Source organism: Urtica dioica, chromosome 6 (genome assembly GCF_054948205.1).
Source record: "Urtica dioica subsp. dioica isolate 48M chromosome 6, U.dioica_male_clone48M_v1_H2, whole genome shotgun sequence".
NCBI lineage: Eukaryota > Viridiplantae > Streptophyta > Magnoliopsida > Rosales > Urticaceae > Urtica > Urtica dioica.
The window spans coordinates 13,088,297-13,102,971 of NC_142761.1; the positions used below are offsets into that span (position 1 = coordinate 13,088,297).

At 44.3% G+C, this 14,675-nt stretch overlaps 1 protein-coding gene across 1 annotated transcript; it reads right to left on the bottom strand.

The window, feature by feature from the left end:
- Positions 1 to 8,162: 8,162 nt before the first annotated feature.
- On the bottom strand, positions 8,163 to 9,947 carry LOC149393410 (1-aminocyclopropane-1-carboxylate oxidase homolog 1-like). Its single transcript, XM_089618015.1, has 4 exons — positions 9,481 to 9,947; positions 9,045 to 9,372; positions 8,269 to 8,545; positions 8,163 to 8,221 (listed from the first exon to the last, which is right to left on the bottom strand). The coding sequence occupies exons 1-4, from the start codon at positions 9,945 to 9,947 to the stop codon at positions 8,163 to 8,165; spliced, it is 1,131 nt and encodes a 376-aa protein (XP_089474141.1).
- Between the last annotated feature and the right edge of the window lie 4,728 nt (positions 9,948 to 14,675).

Consider the following 14,675-nt stretch of genomic DNA (forward strand, 5'->3'; position numbering starts at 1 on the left):
AATTAAGCCAGCCTCATTGCCCACAGACGCTTTCTTGCCTTGAGGCTGTTTCTTCTCACCTAGAAGCGTGTGCTAGCTGTTCTTCTTGCCAAAGGGTCTCTCACGTCCAGACAAGGAACCAACATACTCAAATATCTATGAATACGTTCATTCCAGACCATTTTCAGTGTAATTCATTCTTCACAAGGAATACTTATGCCAAAATACTCCCTCTCTCTCTCTCTCTCACACACACACAAACTCCAGAGAAGACCTTAGACACTCTGCACCCTCCCTCTTTGTTCACTCTCTTGTTTCCTTTAGGGGTTATATGGACTTAAAGGGCATTTTAATCCGAAAAATGTCCAAAAGTCCAATTTAGGATATTATTAAACTAATGAGTCATTGATATTTTGATAATTTTGAGGTCTACAAAATGAAATTTCACTTGTTTGTTCATGAAGTTCTTATAATTTTAATTAAACAGATTAATATTTTGATAAGTATGTTTTTTTATATATAAATTTTAGACACTTAGTTTAGGTGAGATGCGCTCGCCACTTGAAAATTGGTAGATGTTGCACACCATTGAGACAGTGAATGAACGTATGAGAGAACATGTAAGCGTCTATTAGTCTTGGTTTGCTATATTTTATTGTTTAGACATTTTAATTATTCAATTTTCGTTGTAGTGCAAGCTGAGATGGTGGCTTTCTCTACAATGTTATATGGGATCGGACACTGAGAGAAGGTCGGCTAGAAGACAGGAATGCATTAGTAGTCAGACATGATCATATTACCGAGATATGTCCAGGTATCTCGAAGAGAGATCTGATTGATGCAGAGCAACTCGACGCTTAAACTTCATCATAATCGACAACATCAGTGTAATCATCACGTCAGCCAACGCCTGATATATGGCCTGGAGGTTTGGGATCGTCAAGAATCTTGTGACTGCAATTTAGAAACCAATCCTAGATGCCCCTTTTGAAAACTGCTTCAAATTTTGCAAAACATGTAGAGCGGTTTAATGTTAGGGCCAGTAGGACTTAGGCGTTTGCTTACGAAGCTTGTCAACGATCTCCTTAAACGCCGCCGTCACCACCTTCTCAAAGGACTACATATATATGGTTTCATGTTCACAACAACCTGAAGGAGGGTCGAGTCATGGCAGCGTGTCCGCAGCGAAGAGCTGCCAAAAAGAACACTGGTTGATCATGAAAGAGATCGAGTTGCTGTAGTATGATCTTTGTATGGCTATAGTACTCGATTTATTAGTACGATTTGTATTTTTATTTGCATTTATATGCTTTAATATCTTAAAATGAATGAAATTATATATTATTCACATATTGAATGCAATATATATTTATATAATAGTAAATATTAAATAAAATAAAAATCATCTTATTGACACGACAAGTTGCAGCTATATGTATATACTCATTATAAGACGAGATGATCTCCCATTAAATAACGGAACAAATATTATCCGTGACTTGTCGCAGCTATAGTGACAAGTCGCGGTTGTTTCGTAGCATTGACAAAGCTTTAGCCGCGACCCTTGTTGCGGTTAATACTATGGCTAAATCGAATTTAGCCGCGATATTTAGAGATTTATCATAACAGAATTTTGCAAGACGTGTCTTTGTGTTAATTCAAGAGAAGATTTGAGAGTAGAGAGAGAGAGAGAGAGAGAGAGAGAGAGAGAGAGAGAGAGAGAGAGAGAGAGAGAGAGAGAGAGAGACGAAGTTTTTTGTTGATCAGGAATTTGATTCAACTGATTTCATTGATTGAATGCTTTACATTTCAGCAGCTTATATGTTAAGCTATTAACAGAAAGTAGTTACATAAGTTAGTTGCACATGAGACACGTGTCAAGTAGTCACTGGAGGTGCTCTCAACTAACTGAAGCTGAGCTGTCAGCTGAGCTGGGCTTCTCTGCTTCACACGCCCCCTTGAACTGAGCGTGGTTCTGTTGCGTCATCCTCAAGGCAAAGCCGGGCACAAAGACTGTGGAAACGATTCTCTGGAAGTGCCTTGGTGAACATATCAGCAAGCTGATCATCAGTTGGGACGTAGCGAACTTCAACAGCCTTGCTAGCAACCAAGTCGCGAGTGTAGTGGACATCAACTTCAACATGCTTTGTGTGATCATGGAAGACAGGATTGGAGGCAAGAGCACTCGCGCCTAAGTTGTCACACCAGAGAACAGACGTTGGAGACGCAAGAGGCACGTTTAGTTCATCAAGTAGTGACTTGAGCCAAACAATCTCAGTGGAGGTTTGAGCAAGAGCACGATACTCAGATTCTATACTCGAGCGAGAGACCACTTTCTGCTTTCGTGCTGACCAAGTAACCAAGTTTCCTCCAAAAAATACTACATAACCAGTCGTGGATCGTCTGTCATCTGGGCAGCTGGCGTAGTCAGCATCTGAGAAGGCCTCAATAACGAGTCGAGAGGAGGGCTTGAAGGCCAAGCCATAGTGAATAGTGCCTTTGACATACCGCATGACACGCTTACAAGCTTTCCAGTGTGATTCACGAGGATTTTGGAGGTATTGGCTTAGTTTGTTGACGGCAAACGAGGGATCAGGTCTCGTGAGCGTGAGGTATTCTAGACCACCAACTAAGGACCTGTAAATAGTTGGAGAGGTAAGTAGCTCAGATGTGTCATCATCAACCAGTGGTTTGGAGGAGATCATTGGCGTAGGACAAGGCTTAGCGTCAACAAGATTTGCCTTGACAAGCAAGTCATAGGCATATTTCATCTGAGTGAGCTTGAAGCCATTGGAACTCCTTTGTGACTCAAAGCCAAGAAAGTGACTCGACGAACCAAGTGAACCAAGAGACTTTAGAGCAAACTTGGCATTCAGATCCGCAATTACACGTTTGATCTCCGAATTGTGACTCCCAGTGTTGAGTATATCGTCAACATAGACCAGTAGAAAAAGCTGTACACCCCCAGAGTTGTAGAAGAAAAGAGATGTGTCATTTCGGCTGTTCTGAAATCCCCAGGCAATGAGATAGTCACGAAGCTTATCATACCAGGCTTGCGGTGCCTGTTTTAGACCATACAGTGCTTTGATGAGGCGGCAAACATGATTTGGCTTAGCCGGATCGACAAAGCCAGGGGGTTGGTGCATAAACACGATTTCATGAAGATCACCATTCAAAAACGCATTATTCACATCGATCTGTTGCACATCCCAGCCATGCGTGACAGCCAAGGTAAGGATGATGCGTACTGAGGGTTGCTTGATGACTGGACTAAACGTCTCGAAGTAGTCAAGACCTTGAGTTTGTTGAAACCCTTTTGCCACTAGCCGTGCTTTGAAGCGATTAACAGAGCCATCAGGTTTGTACTTGACCCTGAACACCCATCGATTGTCCACAATTGGAGCATCACGTGGAGCTGGAACCAACTCCCAGGTGTTGTTGCAGTGGAGAGCGCTAAGTTCCTCTTGCATAGCTTGTGTCCATCGTGAATCAGCAAGAGCAGCCGAGGTGTTGAGAGGCTCAGCAATTGACACATGAGAGAGTAGGGCAAGCTGAGCAGTGAGTGCCTTGGGCTTGAAGGTAGCGACTCGAGCACGTGTAACCATAGGATGGGATGAGCTTGGAGCAGCTCTGAACATGGCTGGCAACACAGGGGCTGGTACTGATACAGTTTGTGACTGTGGTGTATTGGAGGAAGATTGAGGTGGGTGGGGACTTTGTGGCAATATGGGACTTTGAGAGTGATTGGATTGTGTTAATTGGGTTGGTGTGTTGCTAGGGTATGGATTAGGAATGTAGGTTGATAGTATTGGGGCATCTGTGATGATTTTATTTTGTGCAGGTGAAGTGTTTGTGGAAATGTCTGAGTTGTAAAATGGAAAATGTTTTTCATTGAAAACAACACTTTTGGCAATGTATAAACGCCCTGAGGGATGTAAACACTTATACCCTTTGTGCTTATCGTTGTACCCAATGAAAGTGCACATTGAGGACCTATAGTCTAATTTGTGGTTATTATATGGTCTTAAATGAGGATAGCAAGCACAACCATAGATTTTAGAAGGTTAGTGTCAAAAGGCACCTGGAACACGGCTTCAAATGGTGACTTAAATTTGAGAGCTGATGATGGAAGTCTGTTGAGGAGAAACACTGCTGTGGAGAATGCATGCCACCAGAACTTGAGAGGCATGTGACTTTCAGCAAGCAACGTGAGACCCATCTCCACCACATGGCGATGCTTGCGCTCAATTCGCCCATTTTGGGGATGAGTATGAGGGCACGGATGCCTGAAACTGATGCCAAGCTGAGCTAGTAGTGGAGCAAATGAACAAAATTCTCCTCCCCAGTCAGTCTGCAGACACTTGAGCTGAGTGTTGAACAACCTCTCCACATGTGTCTTGAACAGAACAAACACTTGCTTTGTCTCGTCTTTAGTTCTCAGTGGATAGAGCCAAGTGAACCTGGTGTGATCATCAAGAAAAGCAACATAGTACCTGTAACCTTCTGTTGTAATAATCGGTGCTGGTCCCCATAAGTCAGCATAGACTATATCAAGAGGTGCCTTAGCATGAAAGTCAGATCTTGGATAAACTGTGTTTTTTGATTTTCCAAGTCTGCATGAGTTACAGAAATTTGACTGATCTCTAAGTTGACATTTTACATTGTTCTTTTGTAAGACTAATGAGAGGACTTTTTCACAAGGATGTCCTAACCTTTTATGCCACAAATCACAGTCTATTTGAACACTATTATTGACATTACAGGAATCTAAATTGGTAGAATTCTTGACATGGTTGCTTGTTGTTGAAGTAAGTGCTGTAGCTGAACTTGACTGGAGTTTTGACTCTCTGGCTTTGAGCTTAGCCACATCTAGCTTGTAGAGATCGTCTTTAAGCTCCCCGGTTAGAAGGACCTGCTTCGTATTCATGTCCTTGATACAGCAGCCATTTGAATTGAATTCAGCAATGACATTGTTATCTTTGGTAATCTTAGACACACTGACTAAGTTTTTTGTTATTTTTGGTACATGGAGTACATTCTTCAATATGAGATTCCTTTTCTTTGCCTCAAAATGAGTATCACCTATATTCAAGATAGGGATAGAATTACCATTACCGATGGTCAGCTTGTCTTTGCCTTGTAGTTCTCAGAGACAGCAAGGTTGGAGAGGCTTGACGTGATGTGACTCGTAGCTCCACTGTCAACATACCAAGACGGATCGTCAACCACGTCTTGTGTAGCTATCAGCGCGGCCGAGTTTTTTGTTGTGGGCTGAATTGCAGGTTGAGTTGAGGTTGGGATCTGGAAATTCTGGTCAAATCGAAACCAACAGGCAGAGGCAAGATGACCAGTCCTCGTGCAAATCTGACACACAGGTCTGTTGCCACGACCACCACGTCCTCGATTTCCACGGCCTCCACGTCCTCGCGATTGCTGATTTCCACGACCACGTGCTCTACTTTCAGCAACATTTGCAGACGCATGTGAAAGATCGAGATTGAGCGCTGAGTTTTGTTGATCAAGCCGAGTTTCGTGACATTGAAGAAGAAATTGCGCCTCAGCAAGTGACACAGAATCAGGTCTTGCTGTGAGTATCGCCACGACCGAGTTGAATTCTGCATCTAGGCCTCCAAGAACATATAGGAGTAATTCATCATCGCTCACCAGTTGTCCTGCGGCGGCGAGATTTTCGGTGATTACTCTGACCTTCATGATGAACTCGCTGACGCTGAGAGAGCCTTTCTTGATTGTCTTGAGTTGTATGCGCAATTGTAGCAACCTTGCCTTTGAACTTCCGGCGAAGAGTTGCAGAAGCGCCGACCAGATCTGAGCTGAGTTTTGGCACCTGGACACGTAGCCTAGCATTGACTCTGAGACAGAGGACATAAGCCAGGACATGATAGCTTGATCTGTACGGATCCAGATCGAGTACTCAGGATTAGGCCTGGTCCTGTTGACGGTGGCATTGTCTCGACCTCCGATCTGAGATCCGATCGCCATTGATTCCGTCGTTGAGCTTTCTTCGATTTGGATGAACTGCAGTGGTGCAGATCTGGTTCCATCGAGAAATCCTTCGAGATCGTGCGCGCGAATCGCAGCTAGCACCTGAGATGTCCAGAAGAAGAAGTTGTCTCGATCGAGCTTGAGCGTCGTCGGAACAAGATGAGTCGCAATCGGAAAAGCGTTTCCAGGATTCGCCATGGACGCTAGTCGAATGCTCTGATACCAAGAGAGAGAGAGAGAGTATAGAGAGAGAGAGAGAGAGAAAGAGAGAGACGAAGTTTGTTGTTGATCAGGAATTTGATTCAACTGATTTCATTGATTGAATGCTTTACATTTCAGCAGCTTATATGTTAAGCTATTAACATAAAGTAGTTACATAAGTTAGTTGCACATGAGACACGTGTCAAGTAGTCACTGGAGGTGCTCTCAACTAACTGAAGCTGAGCTGTCAGCTGAGCTGGGCTTCTCTGCTTCACAATTCATGTTGTATTGTTTGGGTCCTTAGACTTGTAATAGTGTTGCTGATGGTTTGAGTACGTAAGTTGGCTCTTTTCCATTGTTATGGAGGAGTGTGGAGTCCATCCTCTGTGCCTGAAGCTTTCTCTTCATTTCTGTGAATGGCTCCCGTTGCCTCAATAAAAGAATTCGTTACTCGAAACAAAATATCATTATAGCACAAAATTGCCTTATTTATCAGTTGCATGTTATTTATACTCCCGTATATCAATAACTACAAGCGGGTTTAATAAGGTATTCACTAATCCCTTCTTATTATTATATCTGCTTGATAAGCTTGATTTTCATATATATATATATATATATATATATATATATATATATATATATTATTTTATTCATATTTGGGATGTTTAGAGCTTGAGATGGTCTAATACTCCAGGTTTTTTTTTTTTTTTTTTTTTTTGAATAGTAAGGATATTCCATTAAAATTGGGTAAAAACCCATCAATACAGGAGAAAAACACCATAGTACATGGATTACCAAGACCTAAGTCGAGGTGAATCTAACACTAAAATCCGGTAAGAGTACGATATGTGCAAACTTCCGACAACGGGAAGAATAACAAGCACCAATAGAGCACACAAGAGGCTCGTTAAAAAACCCAAAGATTGGCGATGGAAAAATCCAACCAAACTTGGTCCGGTAACCACGAAAAGGTGGCTCTTCAACCTGCATAGATTAAAACCTAACAGGAAATCCACATCGGGATAGTGGACGACGGCTAATCCGCCCCCAAAACAAACCAAAACAGACAAAACGCTGTAACAAAATAAACGAGTCTCAAATATTTTTAAATCGAAAAAAAACAAAATAAAATTTAAAACCGCCACTAGAGATCGATAGCCTACACCGAAGAGCCTCGCAGAAACCGTCGCCGAGGAACCGCGCCGCATCGTCACCGGCTCCGGGGAGACACGCCACAACTCCGTCACCGAGGATCGTCGCCGCACCGCCTCCGGGGAGACACGCCGCAGCTCCGTCACCGAGGATCGTCGCCGCACCGCCTCCGGGGAAACACGCCACAGCTCCGTCACCAAGGATCGTCGCCGCACCGCCTCCGGGGAGACACACCGCAGCTCCGCCCGTCGCCGCACCGCCTCCGGGGAGACACACCGCAGCTCCGCCCGTCGCCGCACCGCCTCCGGGGAGACACACCGCAGCTCCGCCCGTCGCCGTAACGCCTCCGGAGAGACACACCGCAGCTCCGCCCGTCGCCGCACCGCCTCCGGGGAGACACACCGCAGCTCCGCCCGTCACCGCACCGCCTCCGGGGAGACACACCGCAGCTCCGCCCGTCGCCGCAACGCCTCCGGAGAGACACACCGCAGCTCCGCCCGTCGCCGCACCGCCTCCGGGGAGACACACCGCAGCTCCGCCCGTCGCCGCACCGCCTCCGGGGAGACACACCGCAGCTCCGCCACCGAAGATTGTCGCCGCTCCGTCACCGAAGAGTAGCGCCACACCATGAACGCCAACAACCCACCACGCATGGGCGCCGCCGGCCATGGCATCGCCACCGAGGATCCGCGATCGACGACGCCTCGCCAAGCTCCCGCCGCCTCTCCTCTGTCAAGCTTGGATAGGTCTCTCTCACACCGGTGGCGTTTCATTATTTATATCTCCACCCCCAGAGCCGAAGGCACGACGGCGAGCGGCGGAGGTCACTGCCCGTACCTAGCCCCAGGGGAAGAGCGGCTGCTGTGTTTTTCTTTTTGAAACCCTAGAGGAAAAGAAAAGAGATGAGAGAGAAAAAAATTATTTCATCACCTAATAGTTGTGAGCCCTCTAATACTCCAGGTTTAGGATCAATGTTAACGCCTTTTGAGCGCTTAAGCTTGAGTGAAAAATAATCCTTGTATGTCGTTTCTTTGTATAATGGCGGGTTTTGGTCAAACAATAAGTCCTTAATTGGTCCATAGGATCTGGTGGGCCCACTATTGCCTTCTCCCATGTTTCCGAAAGCAGTTGCCACGGATATCCTTGGTACCACTTGTGGAGCCAAAGCTCTGTGGTACACACTTTTGAACTTCCCGTTGGTAATTAGCTGCACAGGTAAAACGCAGACACGTGTAACATTAAGGATGTTAGAGTTTTAGGCACTAACTATTTTAACTGTTGTTCTCAAATTTACTTATTAAATTTAAAAGTTTTATATTTAGCCATTATACGTTATAAACAAATAATTATACTTTGATGTTAACAGCTTTATTATCAATTGAATTTGTATTAATAGTTGACATTTTCATTAAAAACATAAAAAATTCAGGCAACACTATTTGAAAATAAAAATAAATGAGGTAATTTTGGAATATCATAAAATTGAGGGATTCAGGGAATTATTATAATATAACGAGGTATTGATGTAACTTCACCATTGTTGTCTCACTAGCTCATATTTTGTTAATAAAATTTTTGTCCTAAAATATAAATAATTTCCACTTTATTTGTCGACGGATATATATTATTACAAGTTCAACTAAATTTAGACCTGTAAGGGAGAAAAACAAAAATACAATCAAAATTGGTAGTAGCTAAACTATTACCTGCATCATGTCTCCAAGGTTGACAATCAAAGTTGAGGGGATAGGGATAACGTCCAGCCATTGGTCTTGTTGTAGGACTTGCAGTCCTCTAATATGGTCTTGAAGCAGTATAGTCATGAATGAAGGATCTGTGTGTTTCTCTAGACCCATATTTGGCCCTTGCTCTGGCTGAGGGCATTTTGGGTATTTGTGAGCGAATATGGATAGCTCCGTGCCACATTCCATGTCTCTCAAGTGGTTCATATCCAAGCCAAGTGCCTCGGACAACAATCCTAATAATGTTGTTCCCAATTTTCTCAATTCTTCAGTGTATTCAAACAATATGTCCCTGCCCAAAAAATTACAATTACAATTACAATTATAATAATCATAGATTTGTAAAATGAAACTTACACAAAAAGGTATTTCTTGTTTATTAGTAGAATTTAAACAATACCTACAGACTTCAGGCAAATCTTCAGGAGGATTCGGATACATGCGACATGAGGAAGTTTCTCTCGAAGGTGAAACCGAAACTTTGAACAAATTTCTCGAGTCCTCTTCTGAATAGAATTTCTTCTTTGATTCCGTGTCTTGTTCGTGAAAGCTTCTCACCCCATCGATCATACCGTTCAAAATGTTGGACGGGATTCCGTGGTTGGCCAATTGGAAAAAACCCCAAATTTGTGACGCATCTTTGATTTTCCCGATTGCTTCTTTTCGCCTGGCTTCGCTTCCGTCCACGCCCTCGAGGCTTATCAGCGGAATGGAGAACTTATGATTAGCCTCTCCAAATGAAGAAGATTGTGTACTTTTATTCTCGCGATGCATGAAAATATGAATTTCGGAAACCCCGGCTTCTACAGGACCATTCATGCCGGTTTTGGTTTCATCAAACACATTTAGCTCACTGGAGTTTGTCATTCTTTTTTCTTGTTCTCTTATTCTTAATCTCTTTGTATTGATGAGGTAGTGAGTTATGGTAAGGTGAAGAGGAACGAGAGAACTGGCTTATTAATATAGCTTCAAAGCTAGAAAGGGACAAAAGGTAATTAATTAAGCACAAACTAGTCATTTTTTCACTAAAGATTCAAGGTAAGATTGGGTGAACTCTTCGTGCCGTGTATGGCATTAGCATTTTGTTGGTTTATTTTTAGGCTATGACTAAGAGGTGAGCTATAGAGGGAAAATTTGCATTTTATTAGCAGAATTTACTAAAACAAGACTGAGACAAGTTGTGTAGGACATCGATTAATAGTAGATGAGATAACCAGAGCTAAACAGCCTTTTAAGATACTATTAACTATCTTAGCAAATCAAATACAATAAGTAATTCAAATTATGGACAAAATTAACAAGAATATGTTAAGTGGCAACACCAACTGATTTGGCTAATGTTCTAGAAAAATTAACTTTTAACACGGACCAGTAAGAGGGAAAATAGTAAGCAAGAAAGAAAAAAAGATTGTTCTATATACTTATTTTTGTCTTGTTTTGTTGTATGATGAAAGAAATAAGTTTATATTTTCATTTTTGTATGCAGTAAAATTAAGATTGAACCCTTAAGTAATACAAATATATGTTATGTTTTTCCTTCAATGAATTTTTATATTAGCCTTTTATTCAAATGATCATAGATGCACTTTTTTTCCTGTTCAGAAATCATACTTCTTGTGCAAGGAATGATATCATATTCCCAAATGGGACTCATTTTTTCATTAAATTGAAGCTGAAATTTTGTTTCAGTAAACAGTTACGTGTATAAACAGAATCAGACAATTTTTCGTAAAATATTGAGACTGAAATTATGTTCCCTTTCGTTGATTTTTCAATTTTTTTTACTGAAATTATTGGCTCTCCTTATTAGATAATATCCAAATAAACTAGGTCTCCTTCATCTTCTCTATATGTCGCATAAAAAAGCTCCAGTGCCATCACTATCAGTACTGGCTGACTTTAACATAATTTTTTTAATTCATAAATTCCAAAGGTTTTCCTAGAAACTTCAAGGACTCAAAGAGAAAAAAGAAGTCTAAATAATAACGTAAGAATGAGAAATTACAGCAGTTTAGATATATAATCCTAATTCAATCAAATAAAGGAAATACTAAAATAATCTTACATAAATAGAATAAAAATACATAGGAAAATTGCCAAAAGTAGGACTAAATTATGGCAAATTTCCATTTTCCTATTTTTTTCAAAAATTTACCAAACTAGGACCGGTCAAACAAAAGTCAAATGAGAGATACACAAAAATCTACCTCTTATACCATCATACTAATTACCAACCTACAATCTTCCCCAATAAAATCTCTTATTTTTTCTCTTTCTTTCTATTTTCCTGCTCATCCCATCGAAAAAACGAATTTTTTTTTATTAGTCCTAATTTGGTAAATTTTTGAAAAAAATAGGAAAATGGAAATGTCCCTTAATTTAGTCCTAGTTAAGGAAATGTCCCAAATACATATAAATACACTATGCTAATATCCTTCTCAAATTCACGATGCTAGAACAATAAGCATTAAGAGTTTGTCAGCTAAGAAGCGGAAGGACGAAGTGGAGTGAGCCTTCGTTAACGAATCAACAATTTGAAAAGAAGAAGGAACATAAGGCAATGCAATCGTAACAACCTGTAAATGATGGCGACTGATATGGCAATCAATGTCAATATGCTTGGTTCGCTCATGAAAGACTAAGTTACGAGAAATCCAGATGGCACTCTAAATCTCACAGTATAGTGGCGTAGGTTGATGAAGAGTGTCACCCATATCAGCAAGTAATTAGCATAACAAAACAATACCACACATACCCGTAGTCGTAGCGCGATACTCGGCTTCGATAAAAGAGCGAGAAATGACATCCTGCTTCTTGCTCTTCCAAGAGATTAGAGAATCTCCAAGGAAGACGCAAAATCTAGTGGTGGACTTGCGATCTGTAGGATCACTGTCCCAGTCGGCGTTAGAGTAGGCGCGCATGTTTAATGAATACGAGGAAGGAAACAGTAGACTCTGAAACTGAGTACCATAAAGATACTTGAAAATGCGAAGAACGAAAACCCAATGAATTGTGGTAAGAGAGTGAAAAACCGAATGACAACATGATCAACATGCGCAATATTGAGACGAGTAACCATGAGATAAACCAAACTCCCTATCACCGTACGGTATAGAGTAGGATTAGGCAGAGGAGTCATGTAAGATGGAAAGTACCGAGCATTAGTTTCAAGTGGAGTGTCAACAGTACTATTGGTCATTGAGACGAGCGCGCTAAAAAAGATCTGTTATAGTCTGACAGAGATAGAAAGTAACCCTTCGGATAGAAGGCCACTTCTGTATCTAGAAAGTAACGTAACGAACCCAAATCGTTCATAGAAAAGCATCGAGCGAAGTTAGACTTCTGTTGTCGCACGAAAATAAACAACTATTTAAAACCTCGGGCGGTTCGATCCAAGGCCGGACCAAGTGATCGCACCCGATAGTCTCGAGCTAGGGTTTTCTCCGATCAACCCGCCTCTCGGGAGAGGTAGGGGGTGAGGAGGAGGAGTGACCGTGCCTTAGTTGTCGGCTGCCTACGTACCCGTGTGTGGGATCAGGTCAGAACGTAGTTCAAGCGTGTAGGACGCAGTATGAGGCGCGGAGCCTTGGTGGAGAGGCGTGCTCGATGAAGGAGACGGGGGGCGAGGAGTCCTCGGCAGCGTCTCTGAACTTCGGAGATCGCGTACGCGTCTAGCGTATTAGACGCGCGAGGGGAACTCTAGTCGAGAACCCTAGGGGCGTGCTTGAGCACCGGAGAACGTTCGGTCAAAGGGAGCGACGTCCGGGAAGTCCCCGTGAGTGCTTCGGAACCTTTGAGAATGGGGGAGAGAGAAGAGAGTCTGCTTCAGGACAAATATGGCATCCAGAGAAGCAGAGAAGAGTAAGAAATCGAGCATGTCGATAGGAGATGAAGAGAATTTCTTGAATTGAATAGGATTCAATGGGATGGCTTTCCCCTCAATGGGAGGGGGTTTATATAGGTGTTTGGGGGCCTTAGAGGGCTTCTTTTTCGTCCATGTGGGACTAGGAACGCGCGCGGCATCAACTGGAGGCGCATGGAGCGCGCGGCGCACAAAGTGCGGAGCACAACGCGCGGCGCGCGGCGCGCGGCGCGCGATGAGCGGCGCAAGGTGCGCGGCGCATGGAGCGCGCGGCGCGGGCGCGTCTTGGCACGGCGCGCGCCTGCCTGGCGCGGCGCGCTGCTTGCTGCACGGCTGGCTGGCACAGCATGCTATGCGCGCGGTGAATGGCTCGTCTTGCCGGACTCTTGCGTGGTCCTTTAGGGGTCTTCGAATACCATTCTTCCTTCGTGAGATATGAAGGTTCCCACTTGATGAGAGTGACTCGACTCGAGGAGCAAGTCTCGACTCGACAAGAGTGACTAGTGGCTTGACTCGAGGAGCGACTCGAGAACGATTCGAGGCTCGACTCGAGGAACAACTCAAGGCTCGACTCGAGGAGCGAAGCTCGACTCGAGGAGCCGACTCAAGTCTCAACTTGAGGGGCTAGGCTCGACTCAAGGAGTCAAGAGTTTGGGCGAGGGCTTGAAGACTTGCCGCTCTTCAGGACCTCCGGCCTGACCATCGGCCCTTTGAGCGACGTGCATTCTTGGCGTCTCGGGTTTTCCGATAATGACCGACAACATTAGCCCCCCAAGTTCGTCGCTTGGGAGGTGTCCCAGCGATGAACATTTTGTTCTTCTAGTTGGGTGTTTGAGGAAAATATTTCCCGTGTCTCGTGACCCCGAGGAAAAAATCTTTTCCTTTTCTTTTTTTTTTAGGGGGCCGCGCGGCGCGCGCCCTGGACGGCCCGGCGCGCAGTCTGTGCAGCGCGACCCGCGCGGCGCGCGAGCTTGGCGCGCGGCGCGCCCCGTGCGCGGGGCTGGTTCGCCTTGCGCGGGAGAACTCCGACTTTTTGGAGTTTTTTCTCCGATTTTGCTCCTTGTGGGAGTAGGATTTCGACTCCTACCCCCCTAGAAGTCTATAAATAGGCCTCCCCCCTTCTCTTTAATCCTCACTTTATTTTTTCTCTTTCTCTACGCTTGTTTTCTCTTTTTTTTTTACGCTTGCATTATGGGTGTCCCCCCCCTTTTCTCAGCTGAGAGTCCCGAGATTGATTTCTCTCCCTTGTTTTAGGGTTCTGAACATGCAGAGGATGATCTCTTCGCGGGATTAGGGGAAATTCCTCTGCACGTTGAAGAAAATCCAAGCGGAGTAGAGCAGTGGCTGGAGGAAGGCGAGCTGGGCGCGACTGTGCCTGCTGCTCAGCCTCGCGAAGAGTGCGCGCCAACTGGGCGCGATACAGGTGGGGAGTCTGATCATCCTGCGTCCGGGGAGCCTGCCCCTTGCCTCGTGATCAACTTAGTCGGCGAGGGGGTTCGTGACAAAGCCCGCCTTGACGTGGCGCAGTCCGACTTGGACTCTCAAGGCGTGCCGGGAGATGTTACGGACACGGATGCGGTGACTCCGCTAGAGTCGGTTCTCGATGAGATAGACTGCGTGGACGACTTTGGTCCCGAGTCTGAAGATCTCGGAGGTGAGTCGGAGACATGTCCGGGGGCCGAAGGCCTCGCATCGGAGCGTCCCGAGTTACCGTCGGCGGCTGCCGCGGTTGT

Bases quoted from the DNA above. Each gene is read 5' to 3' on its own strand.
- LOC149393410 (XM_089618015.1), bottom strand. From the start codon at position 9,947: ATGACAAACTCCAGTGAGCTAAATGTGTTTGATGAAACCAAAACCGGC. The intron at 8,546-9,044 runs GTAATAGTTTAG...TTACCTGTGCAG, and splicing joins ACCTTGGAGACATGATGCAG to CTAATTACCAACGGGAAGTT. The intron at 8,222-8,268 runs GTGATGAAATAA...CTTTTCCTCTAG, and splicing joins AGAGGGCTCACAACTATTAG to GGTTTCAAAAAGAAAAACAC.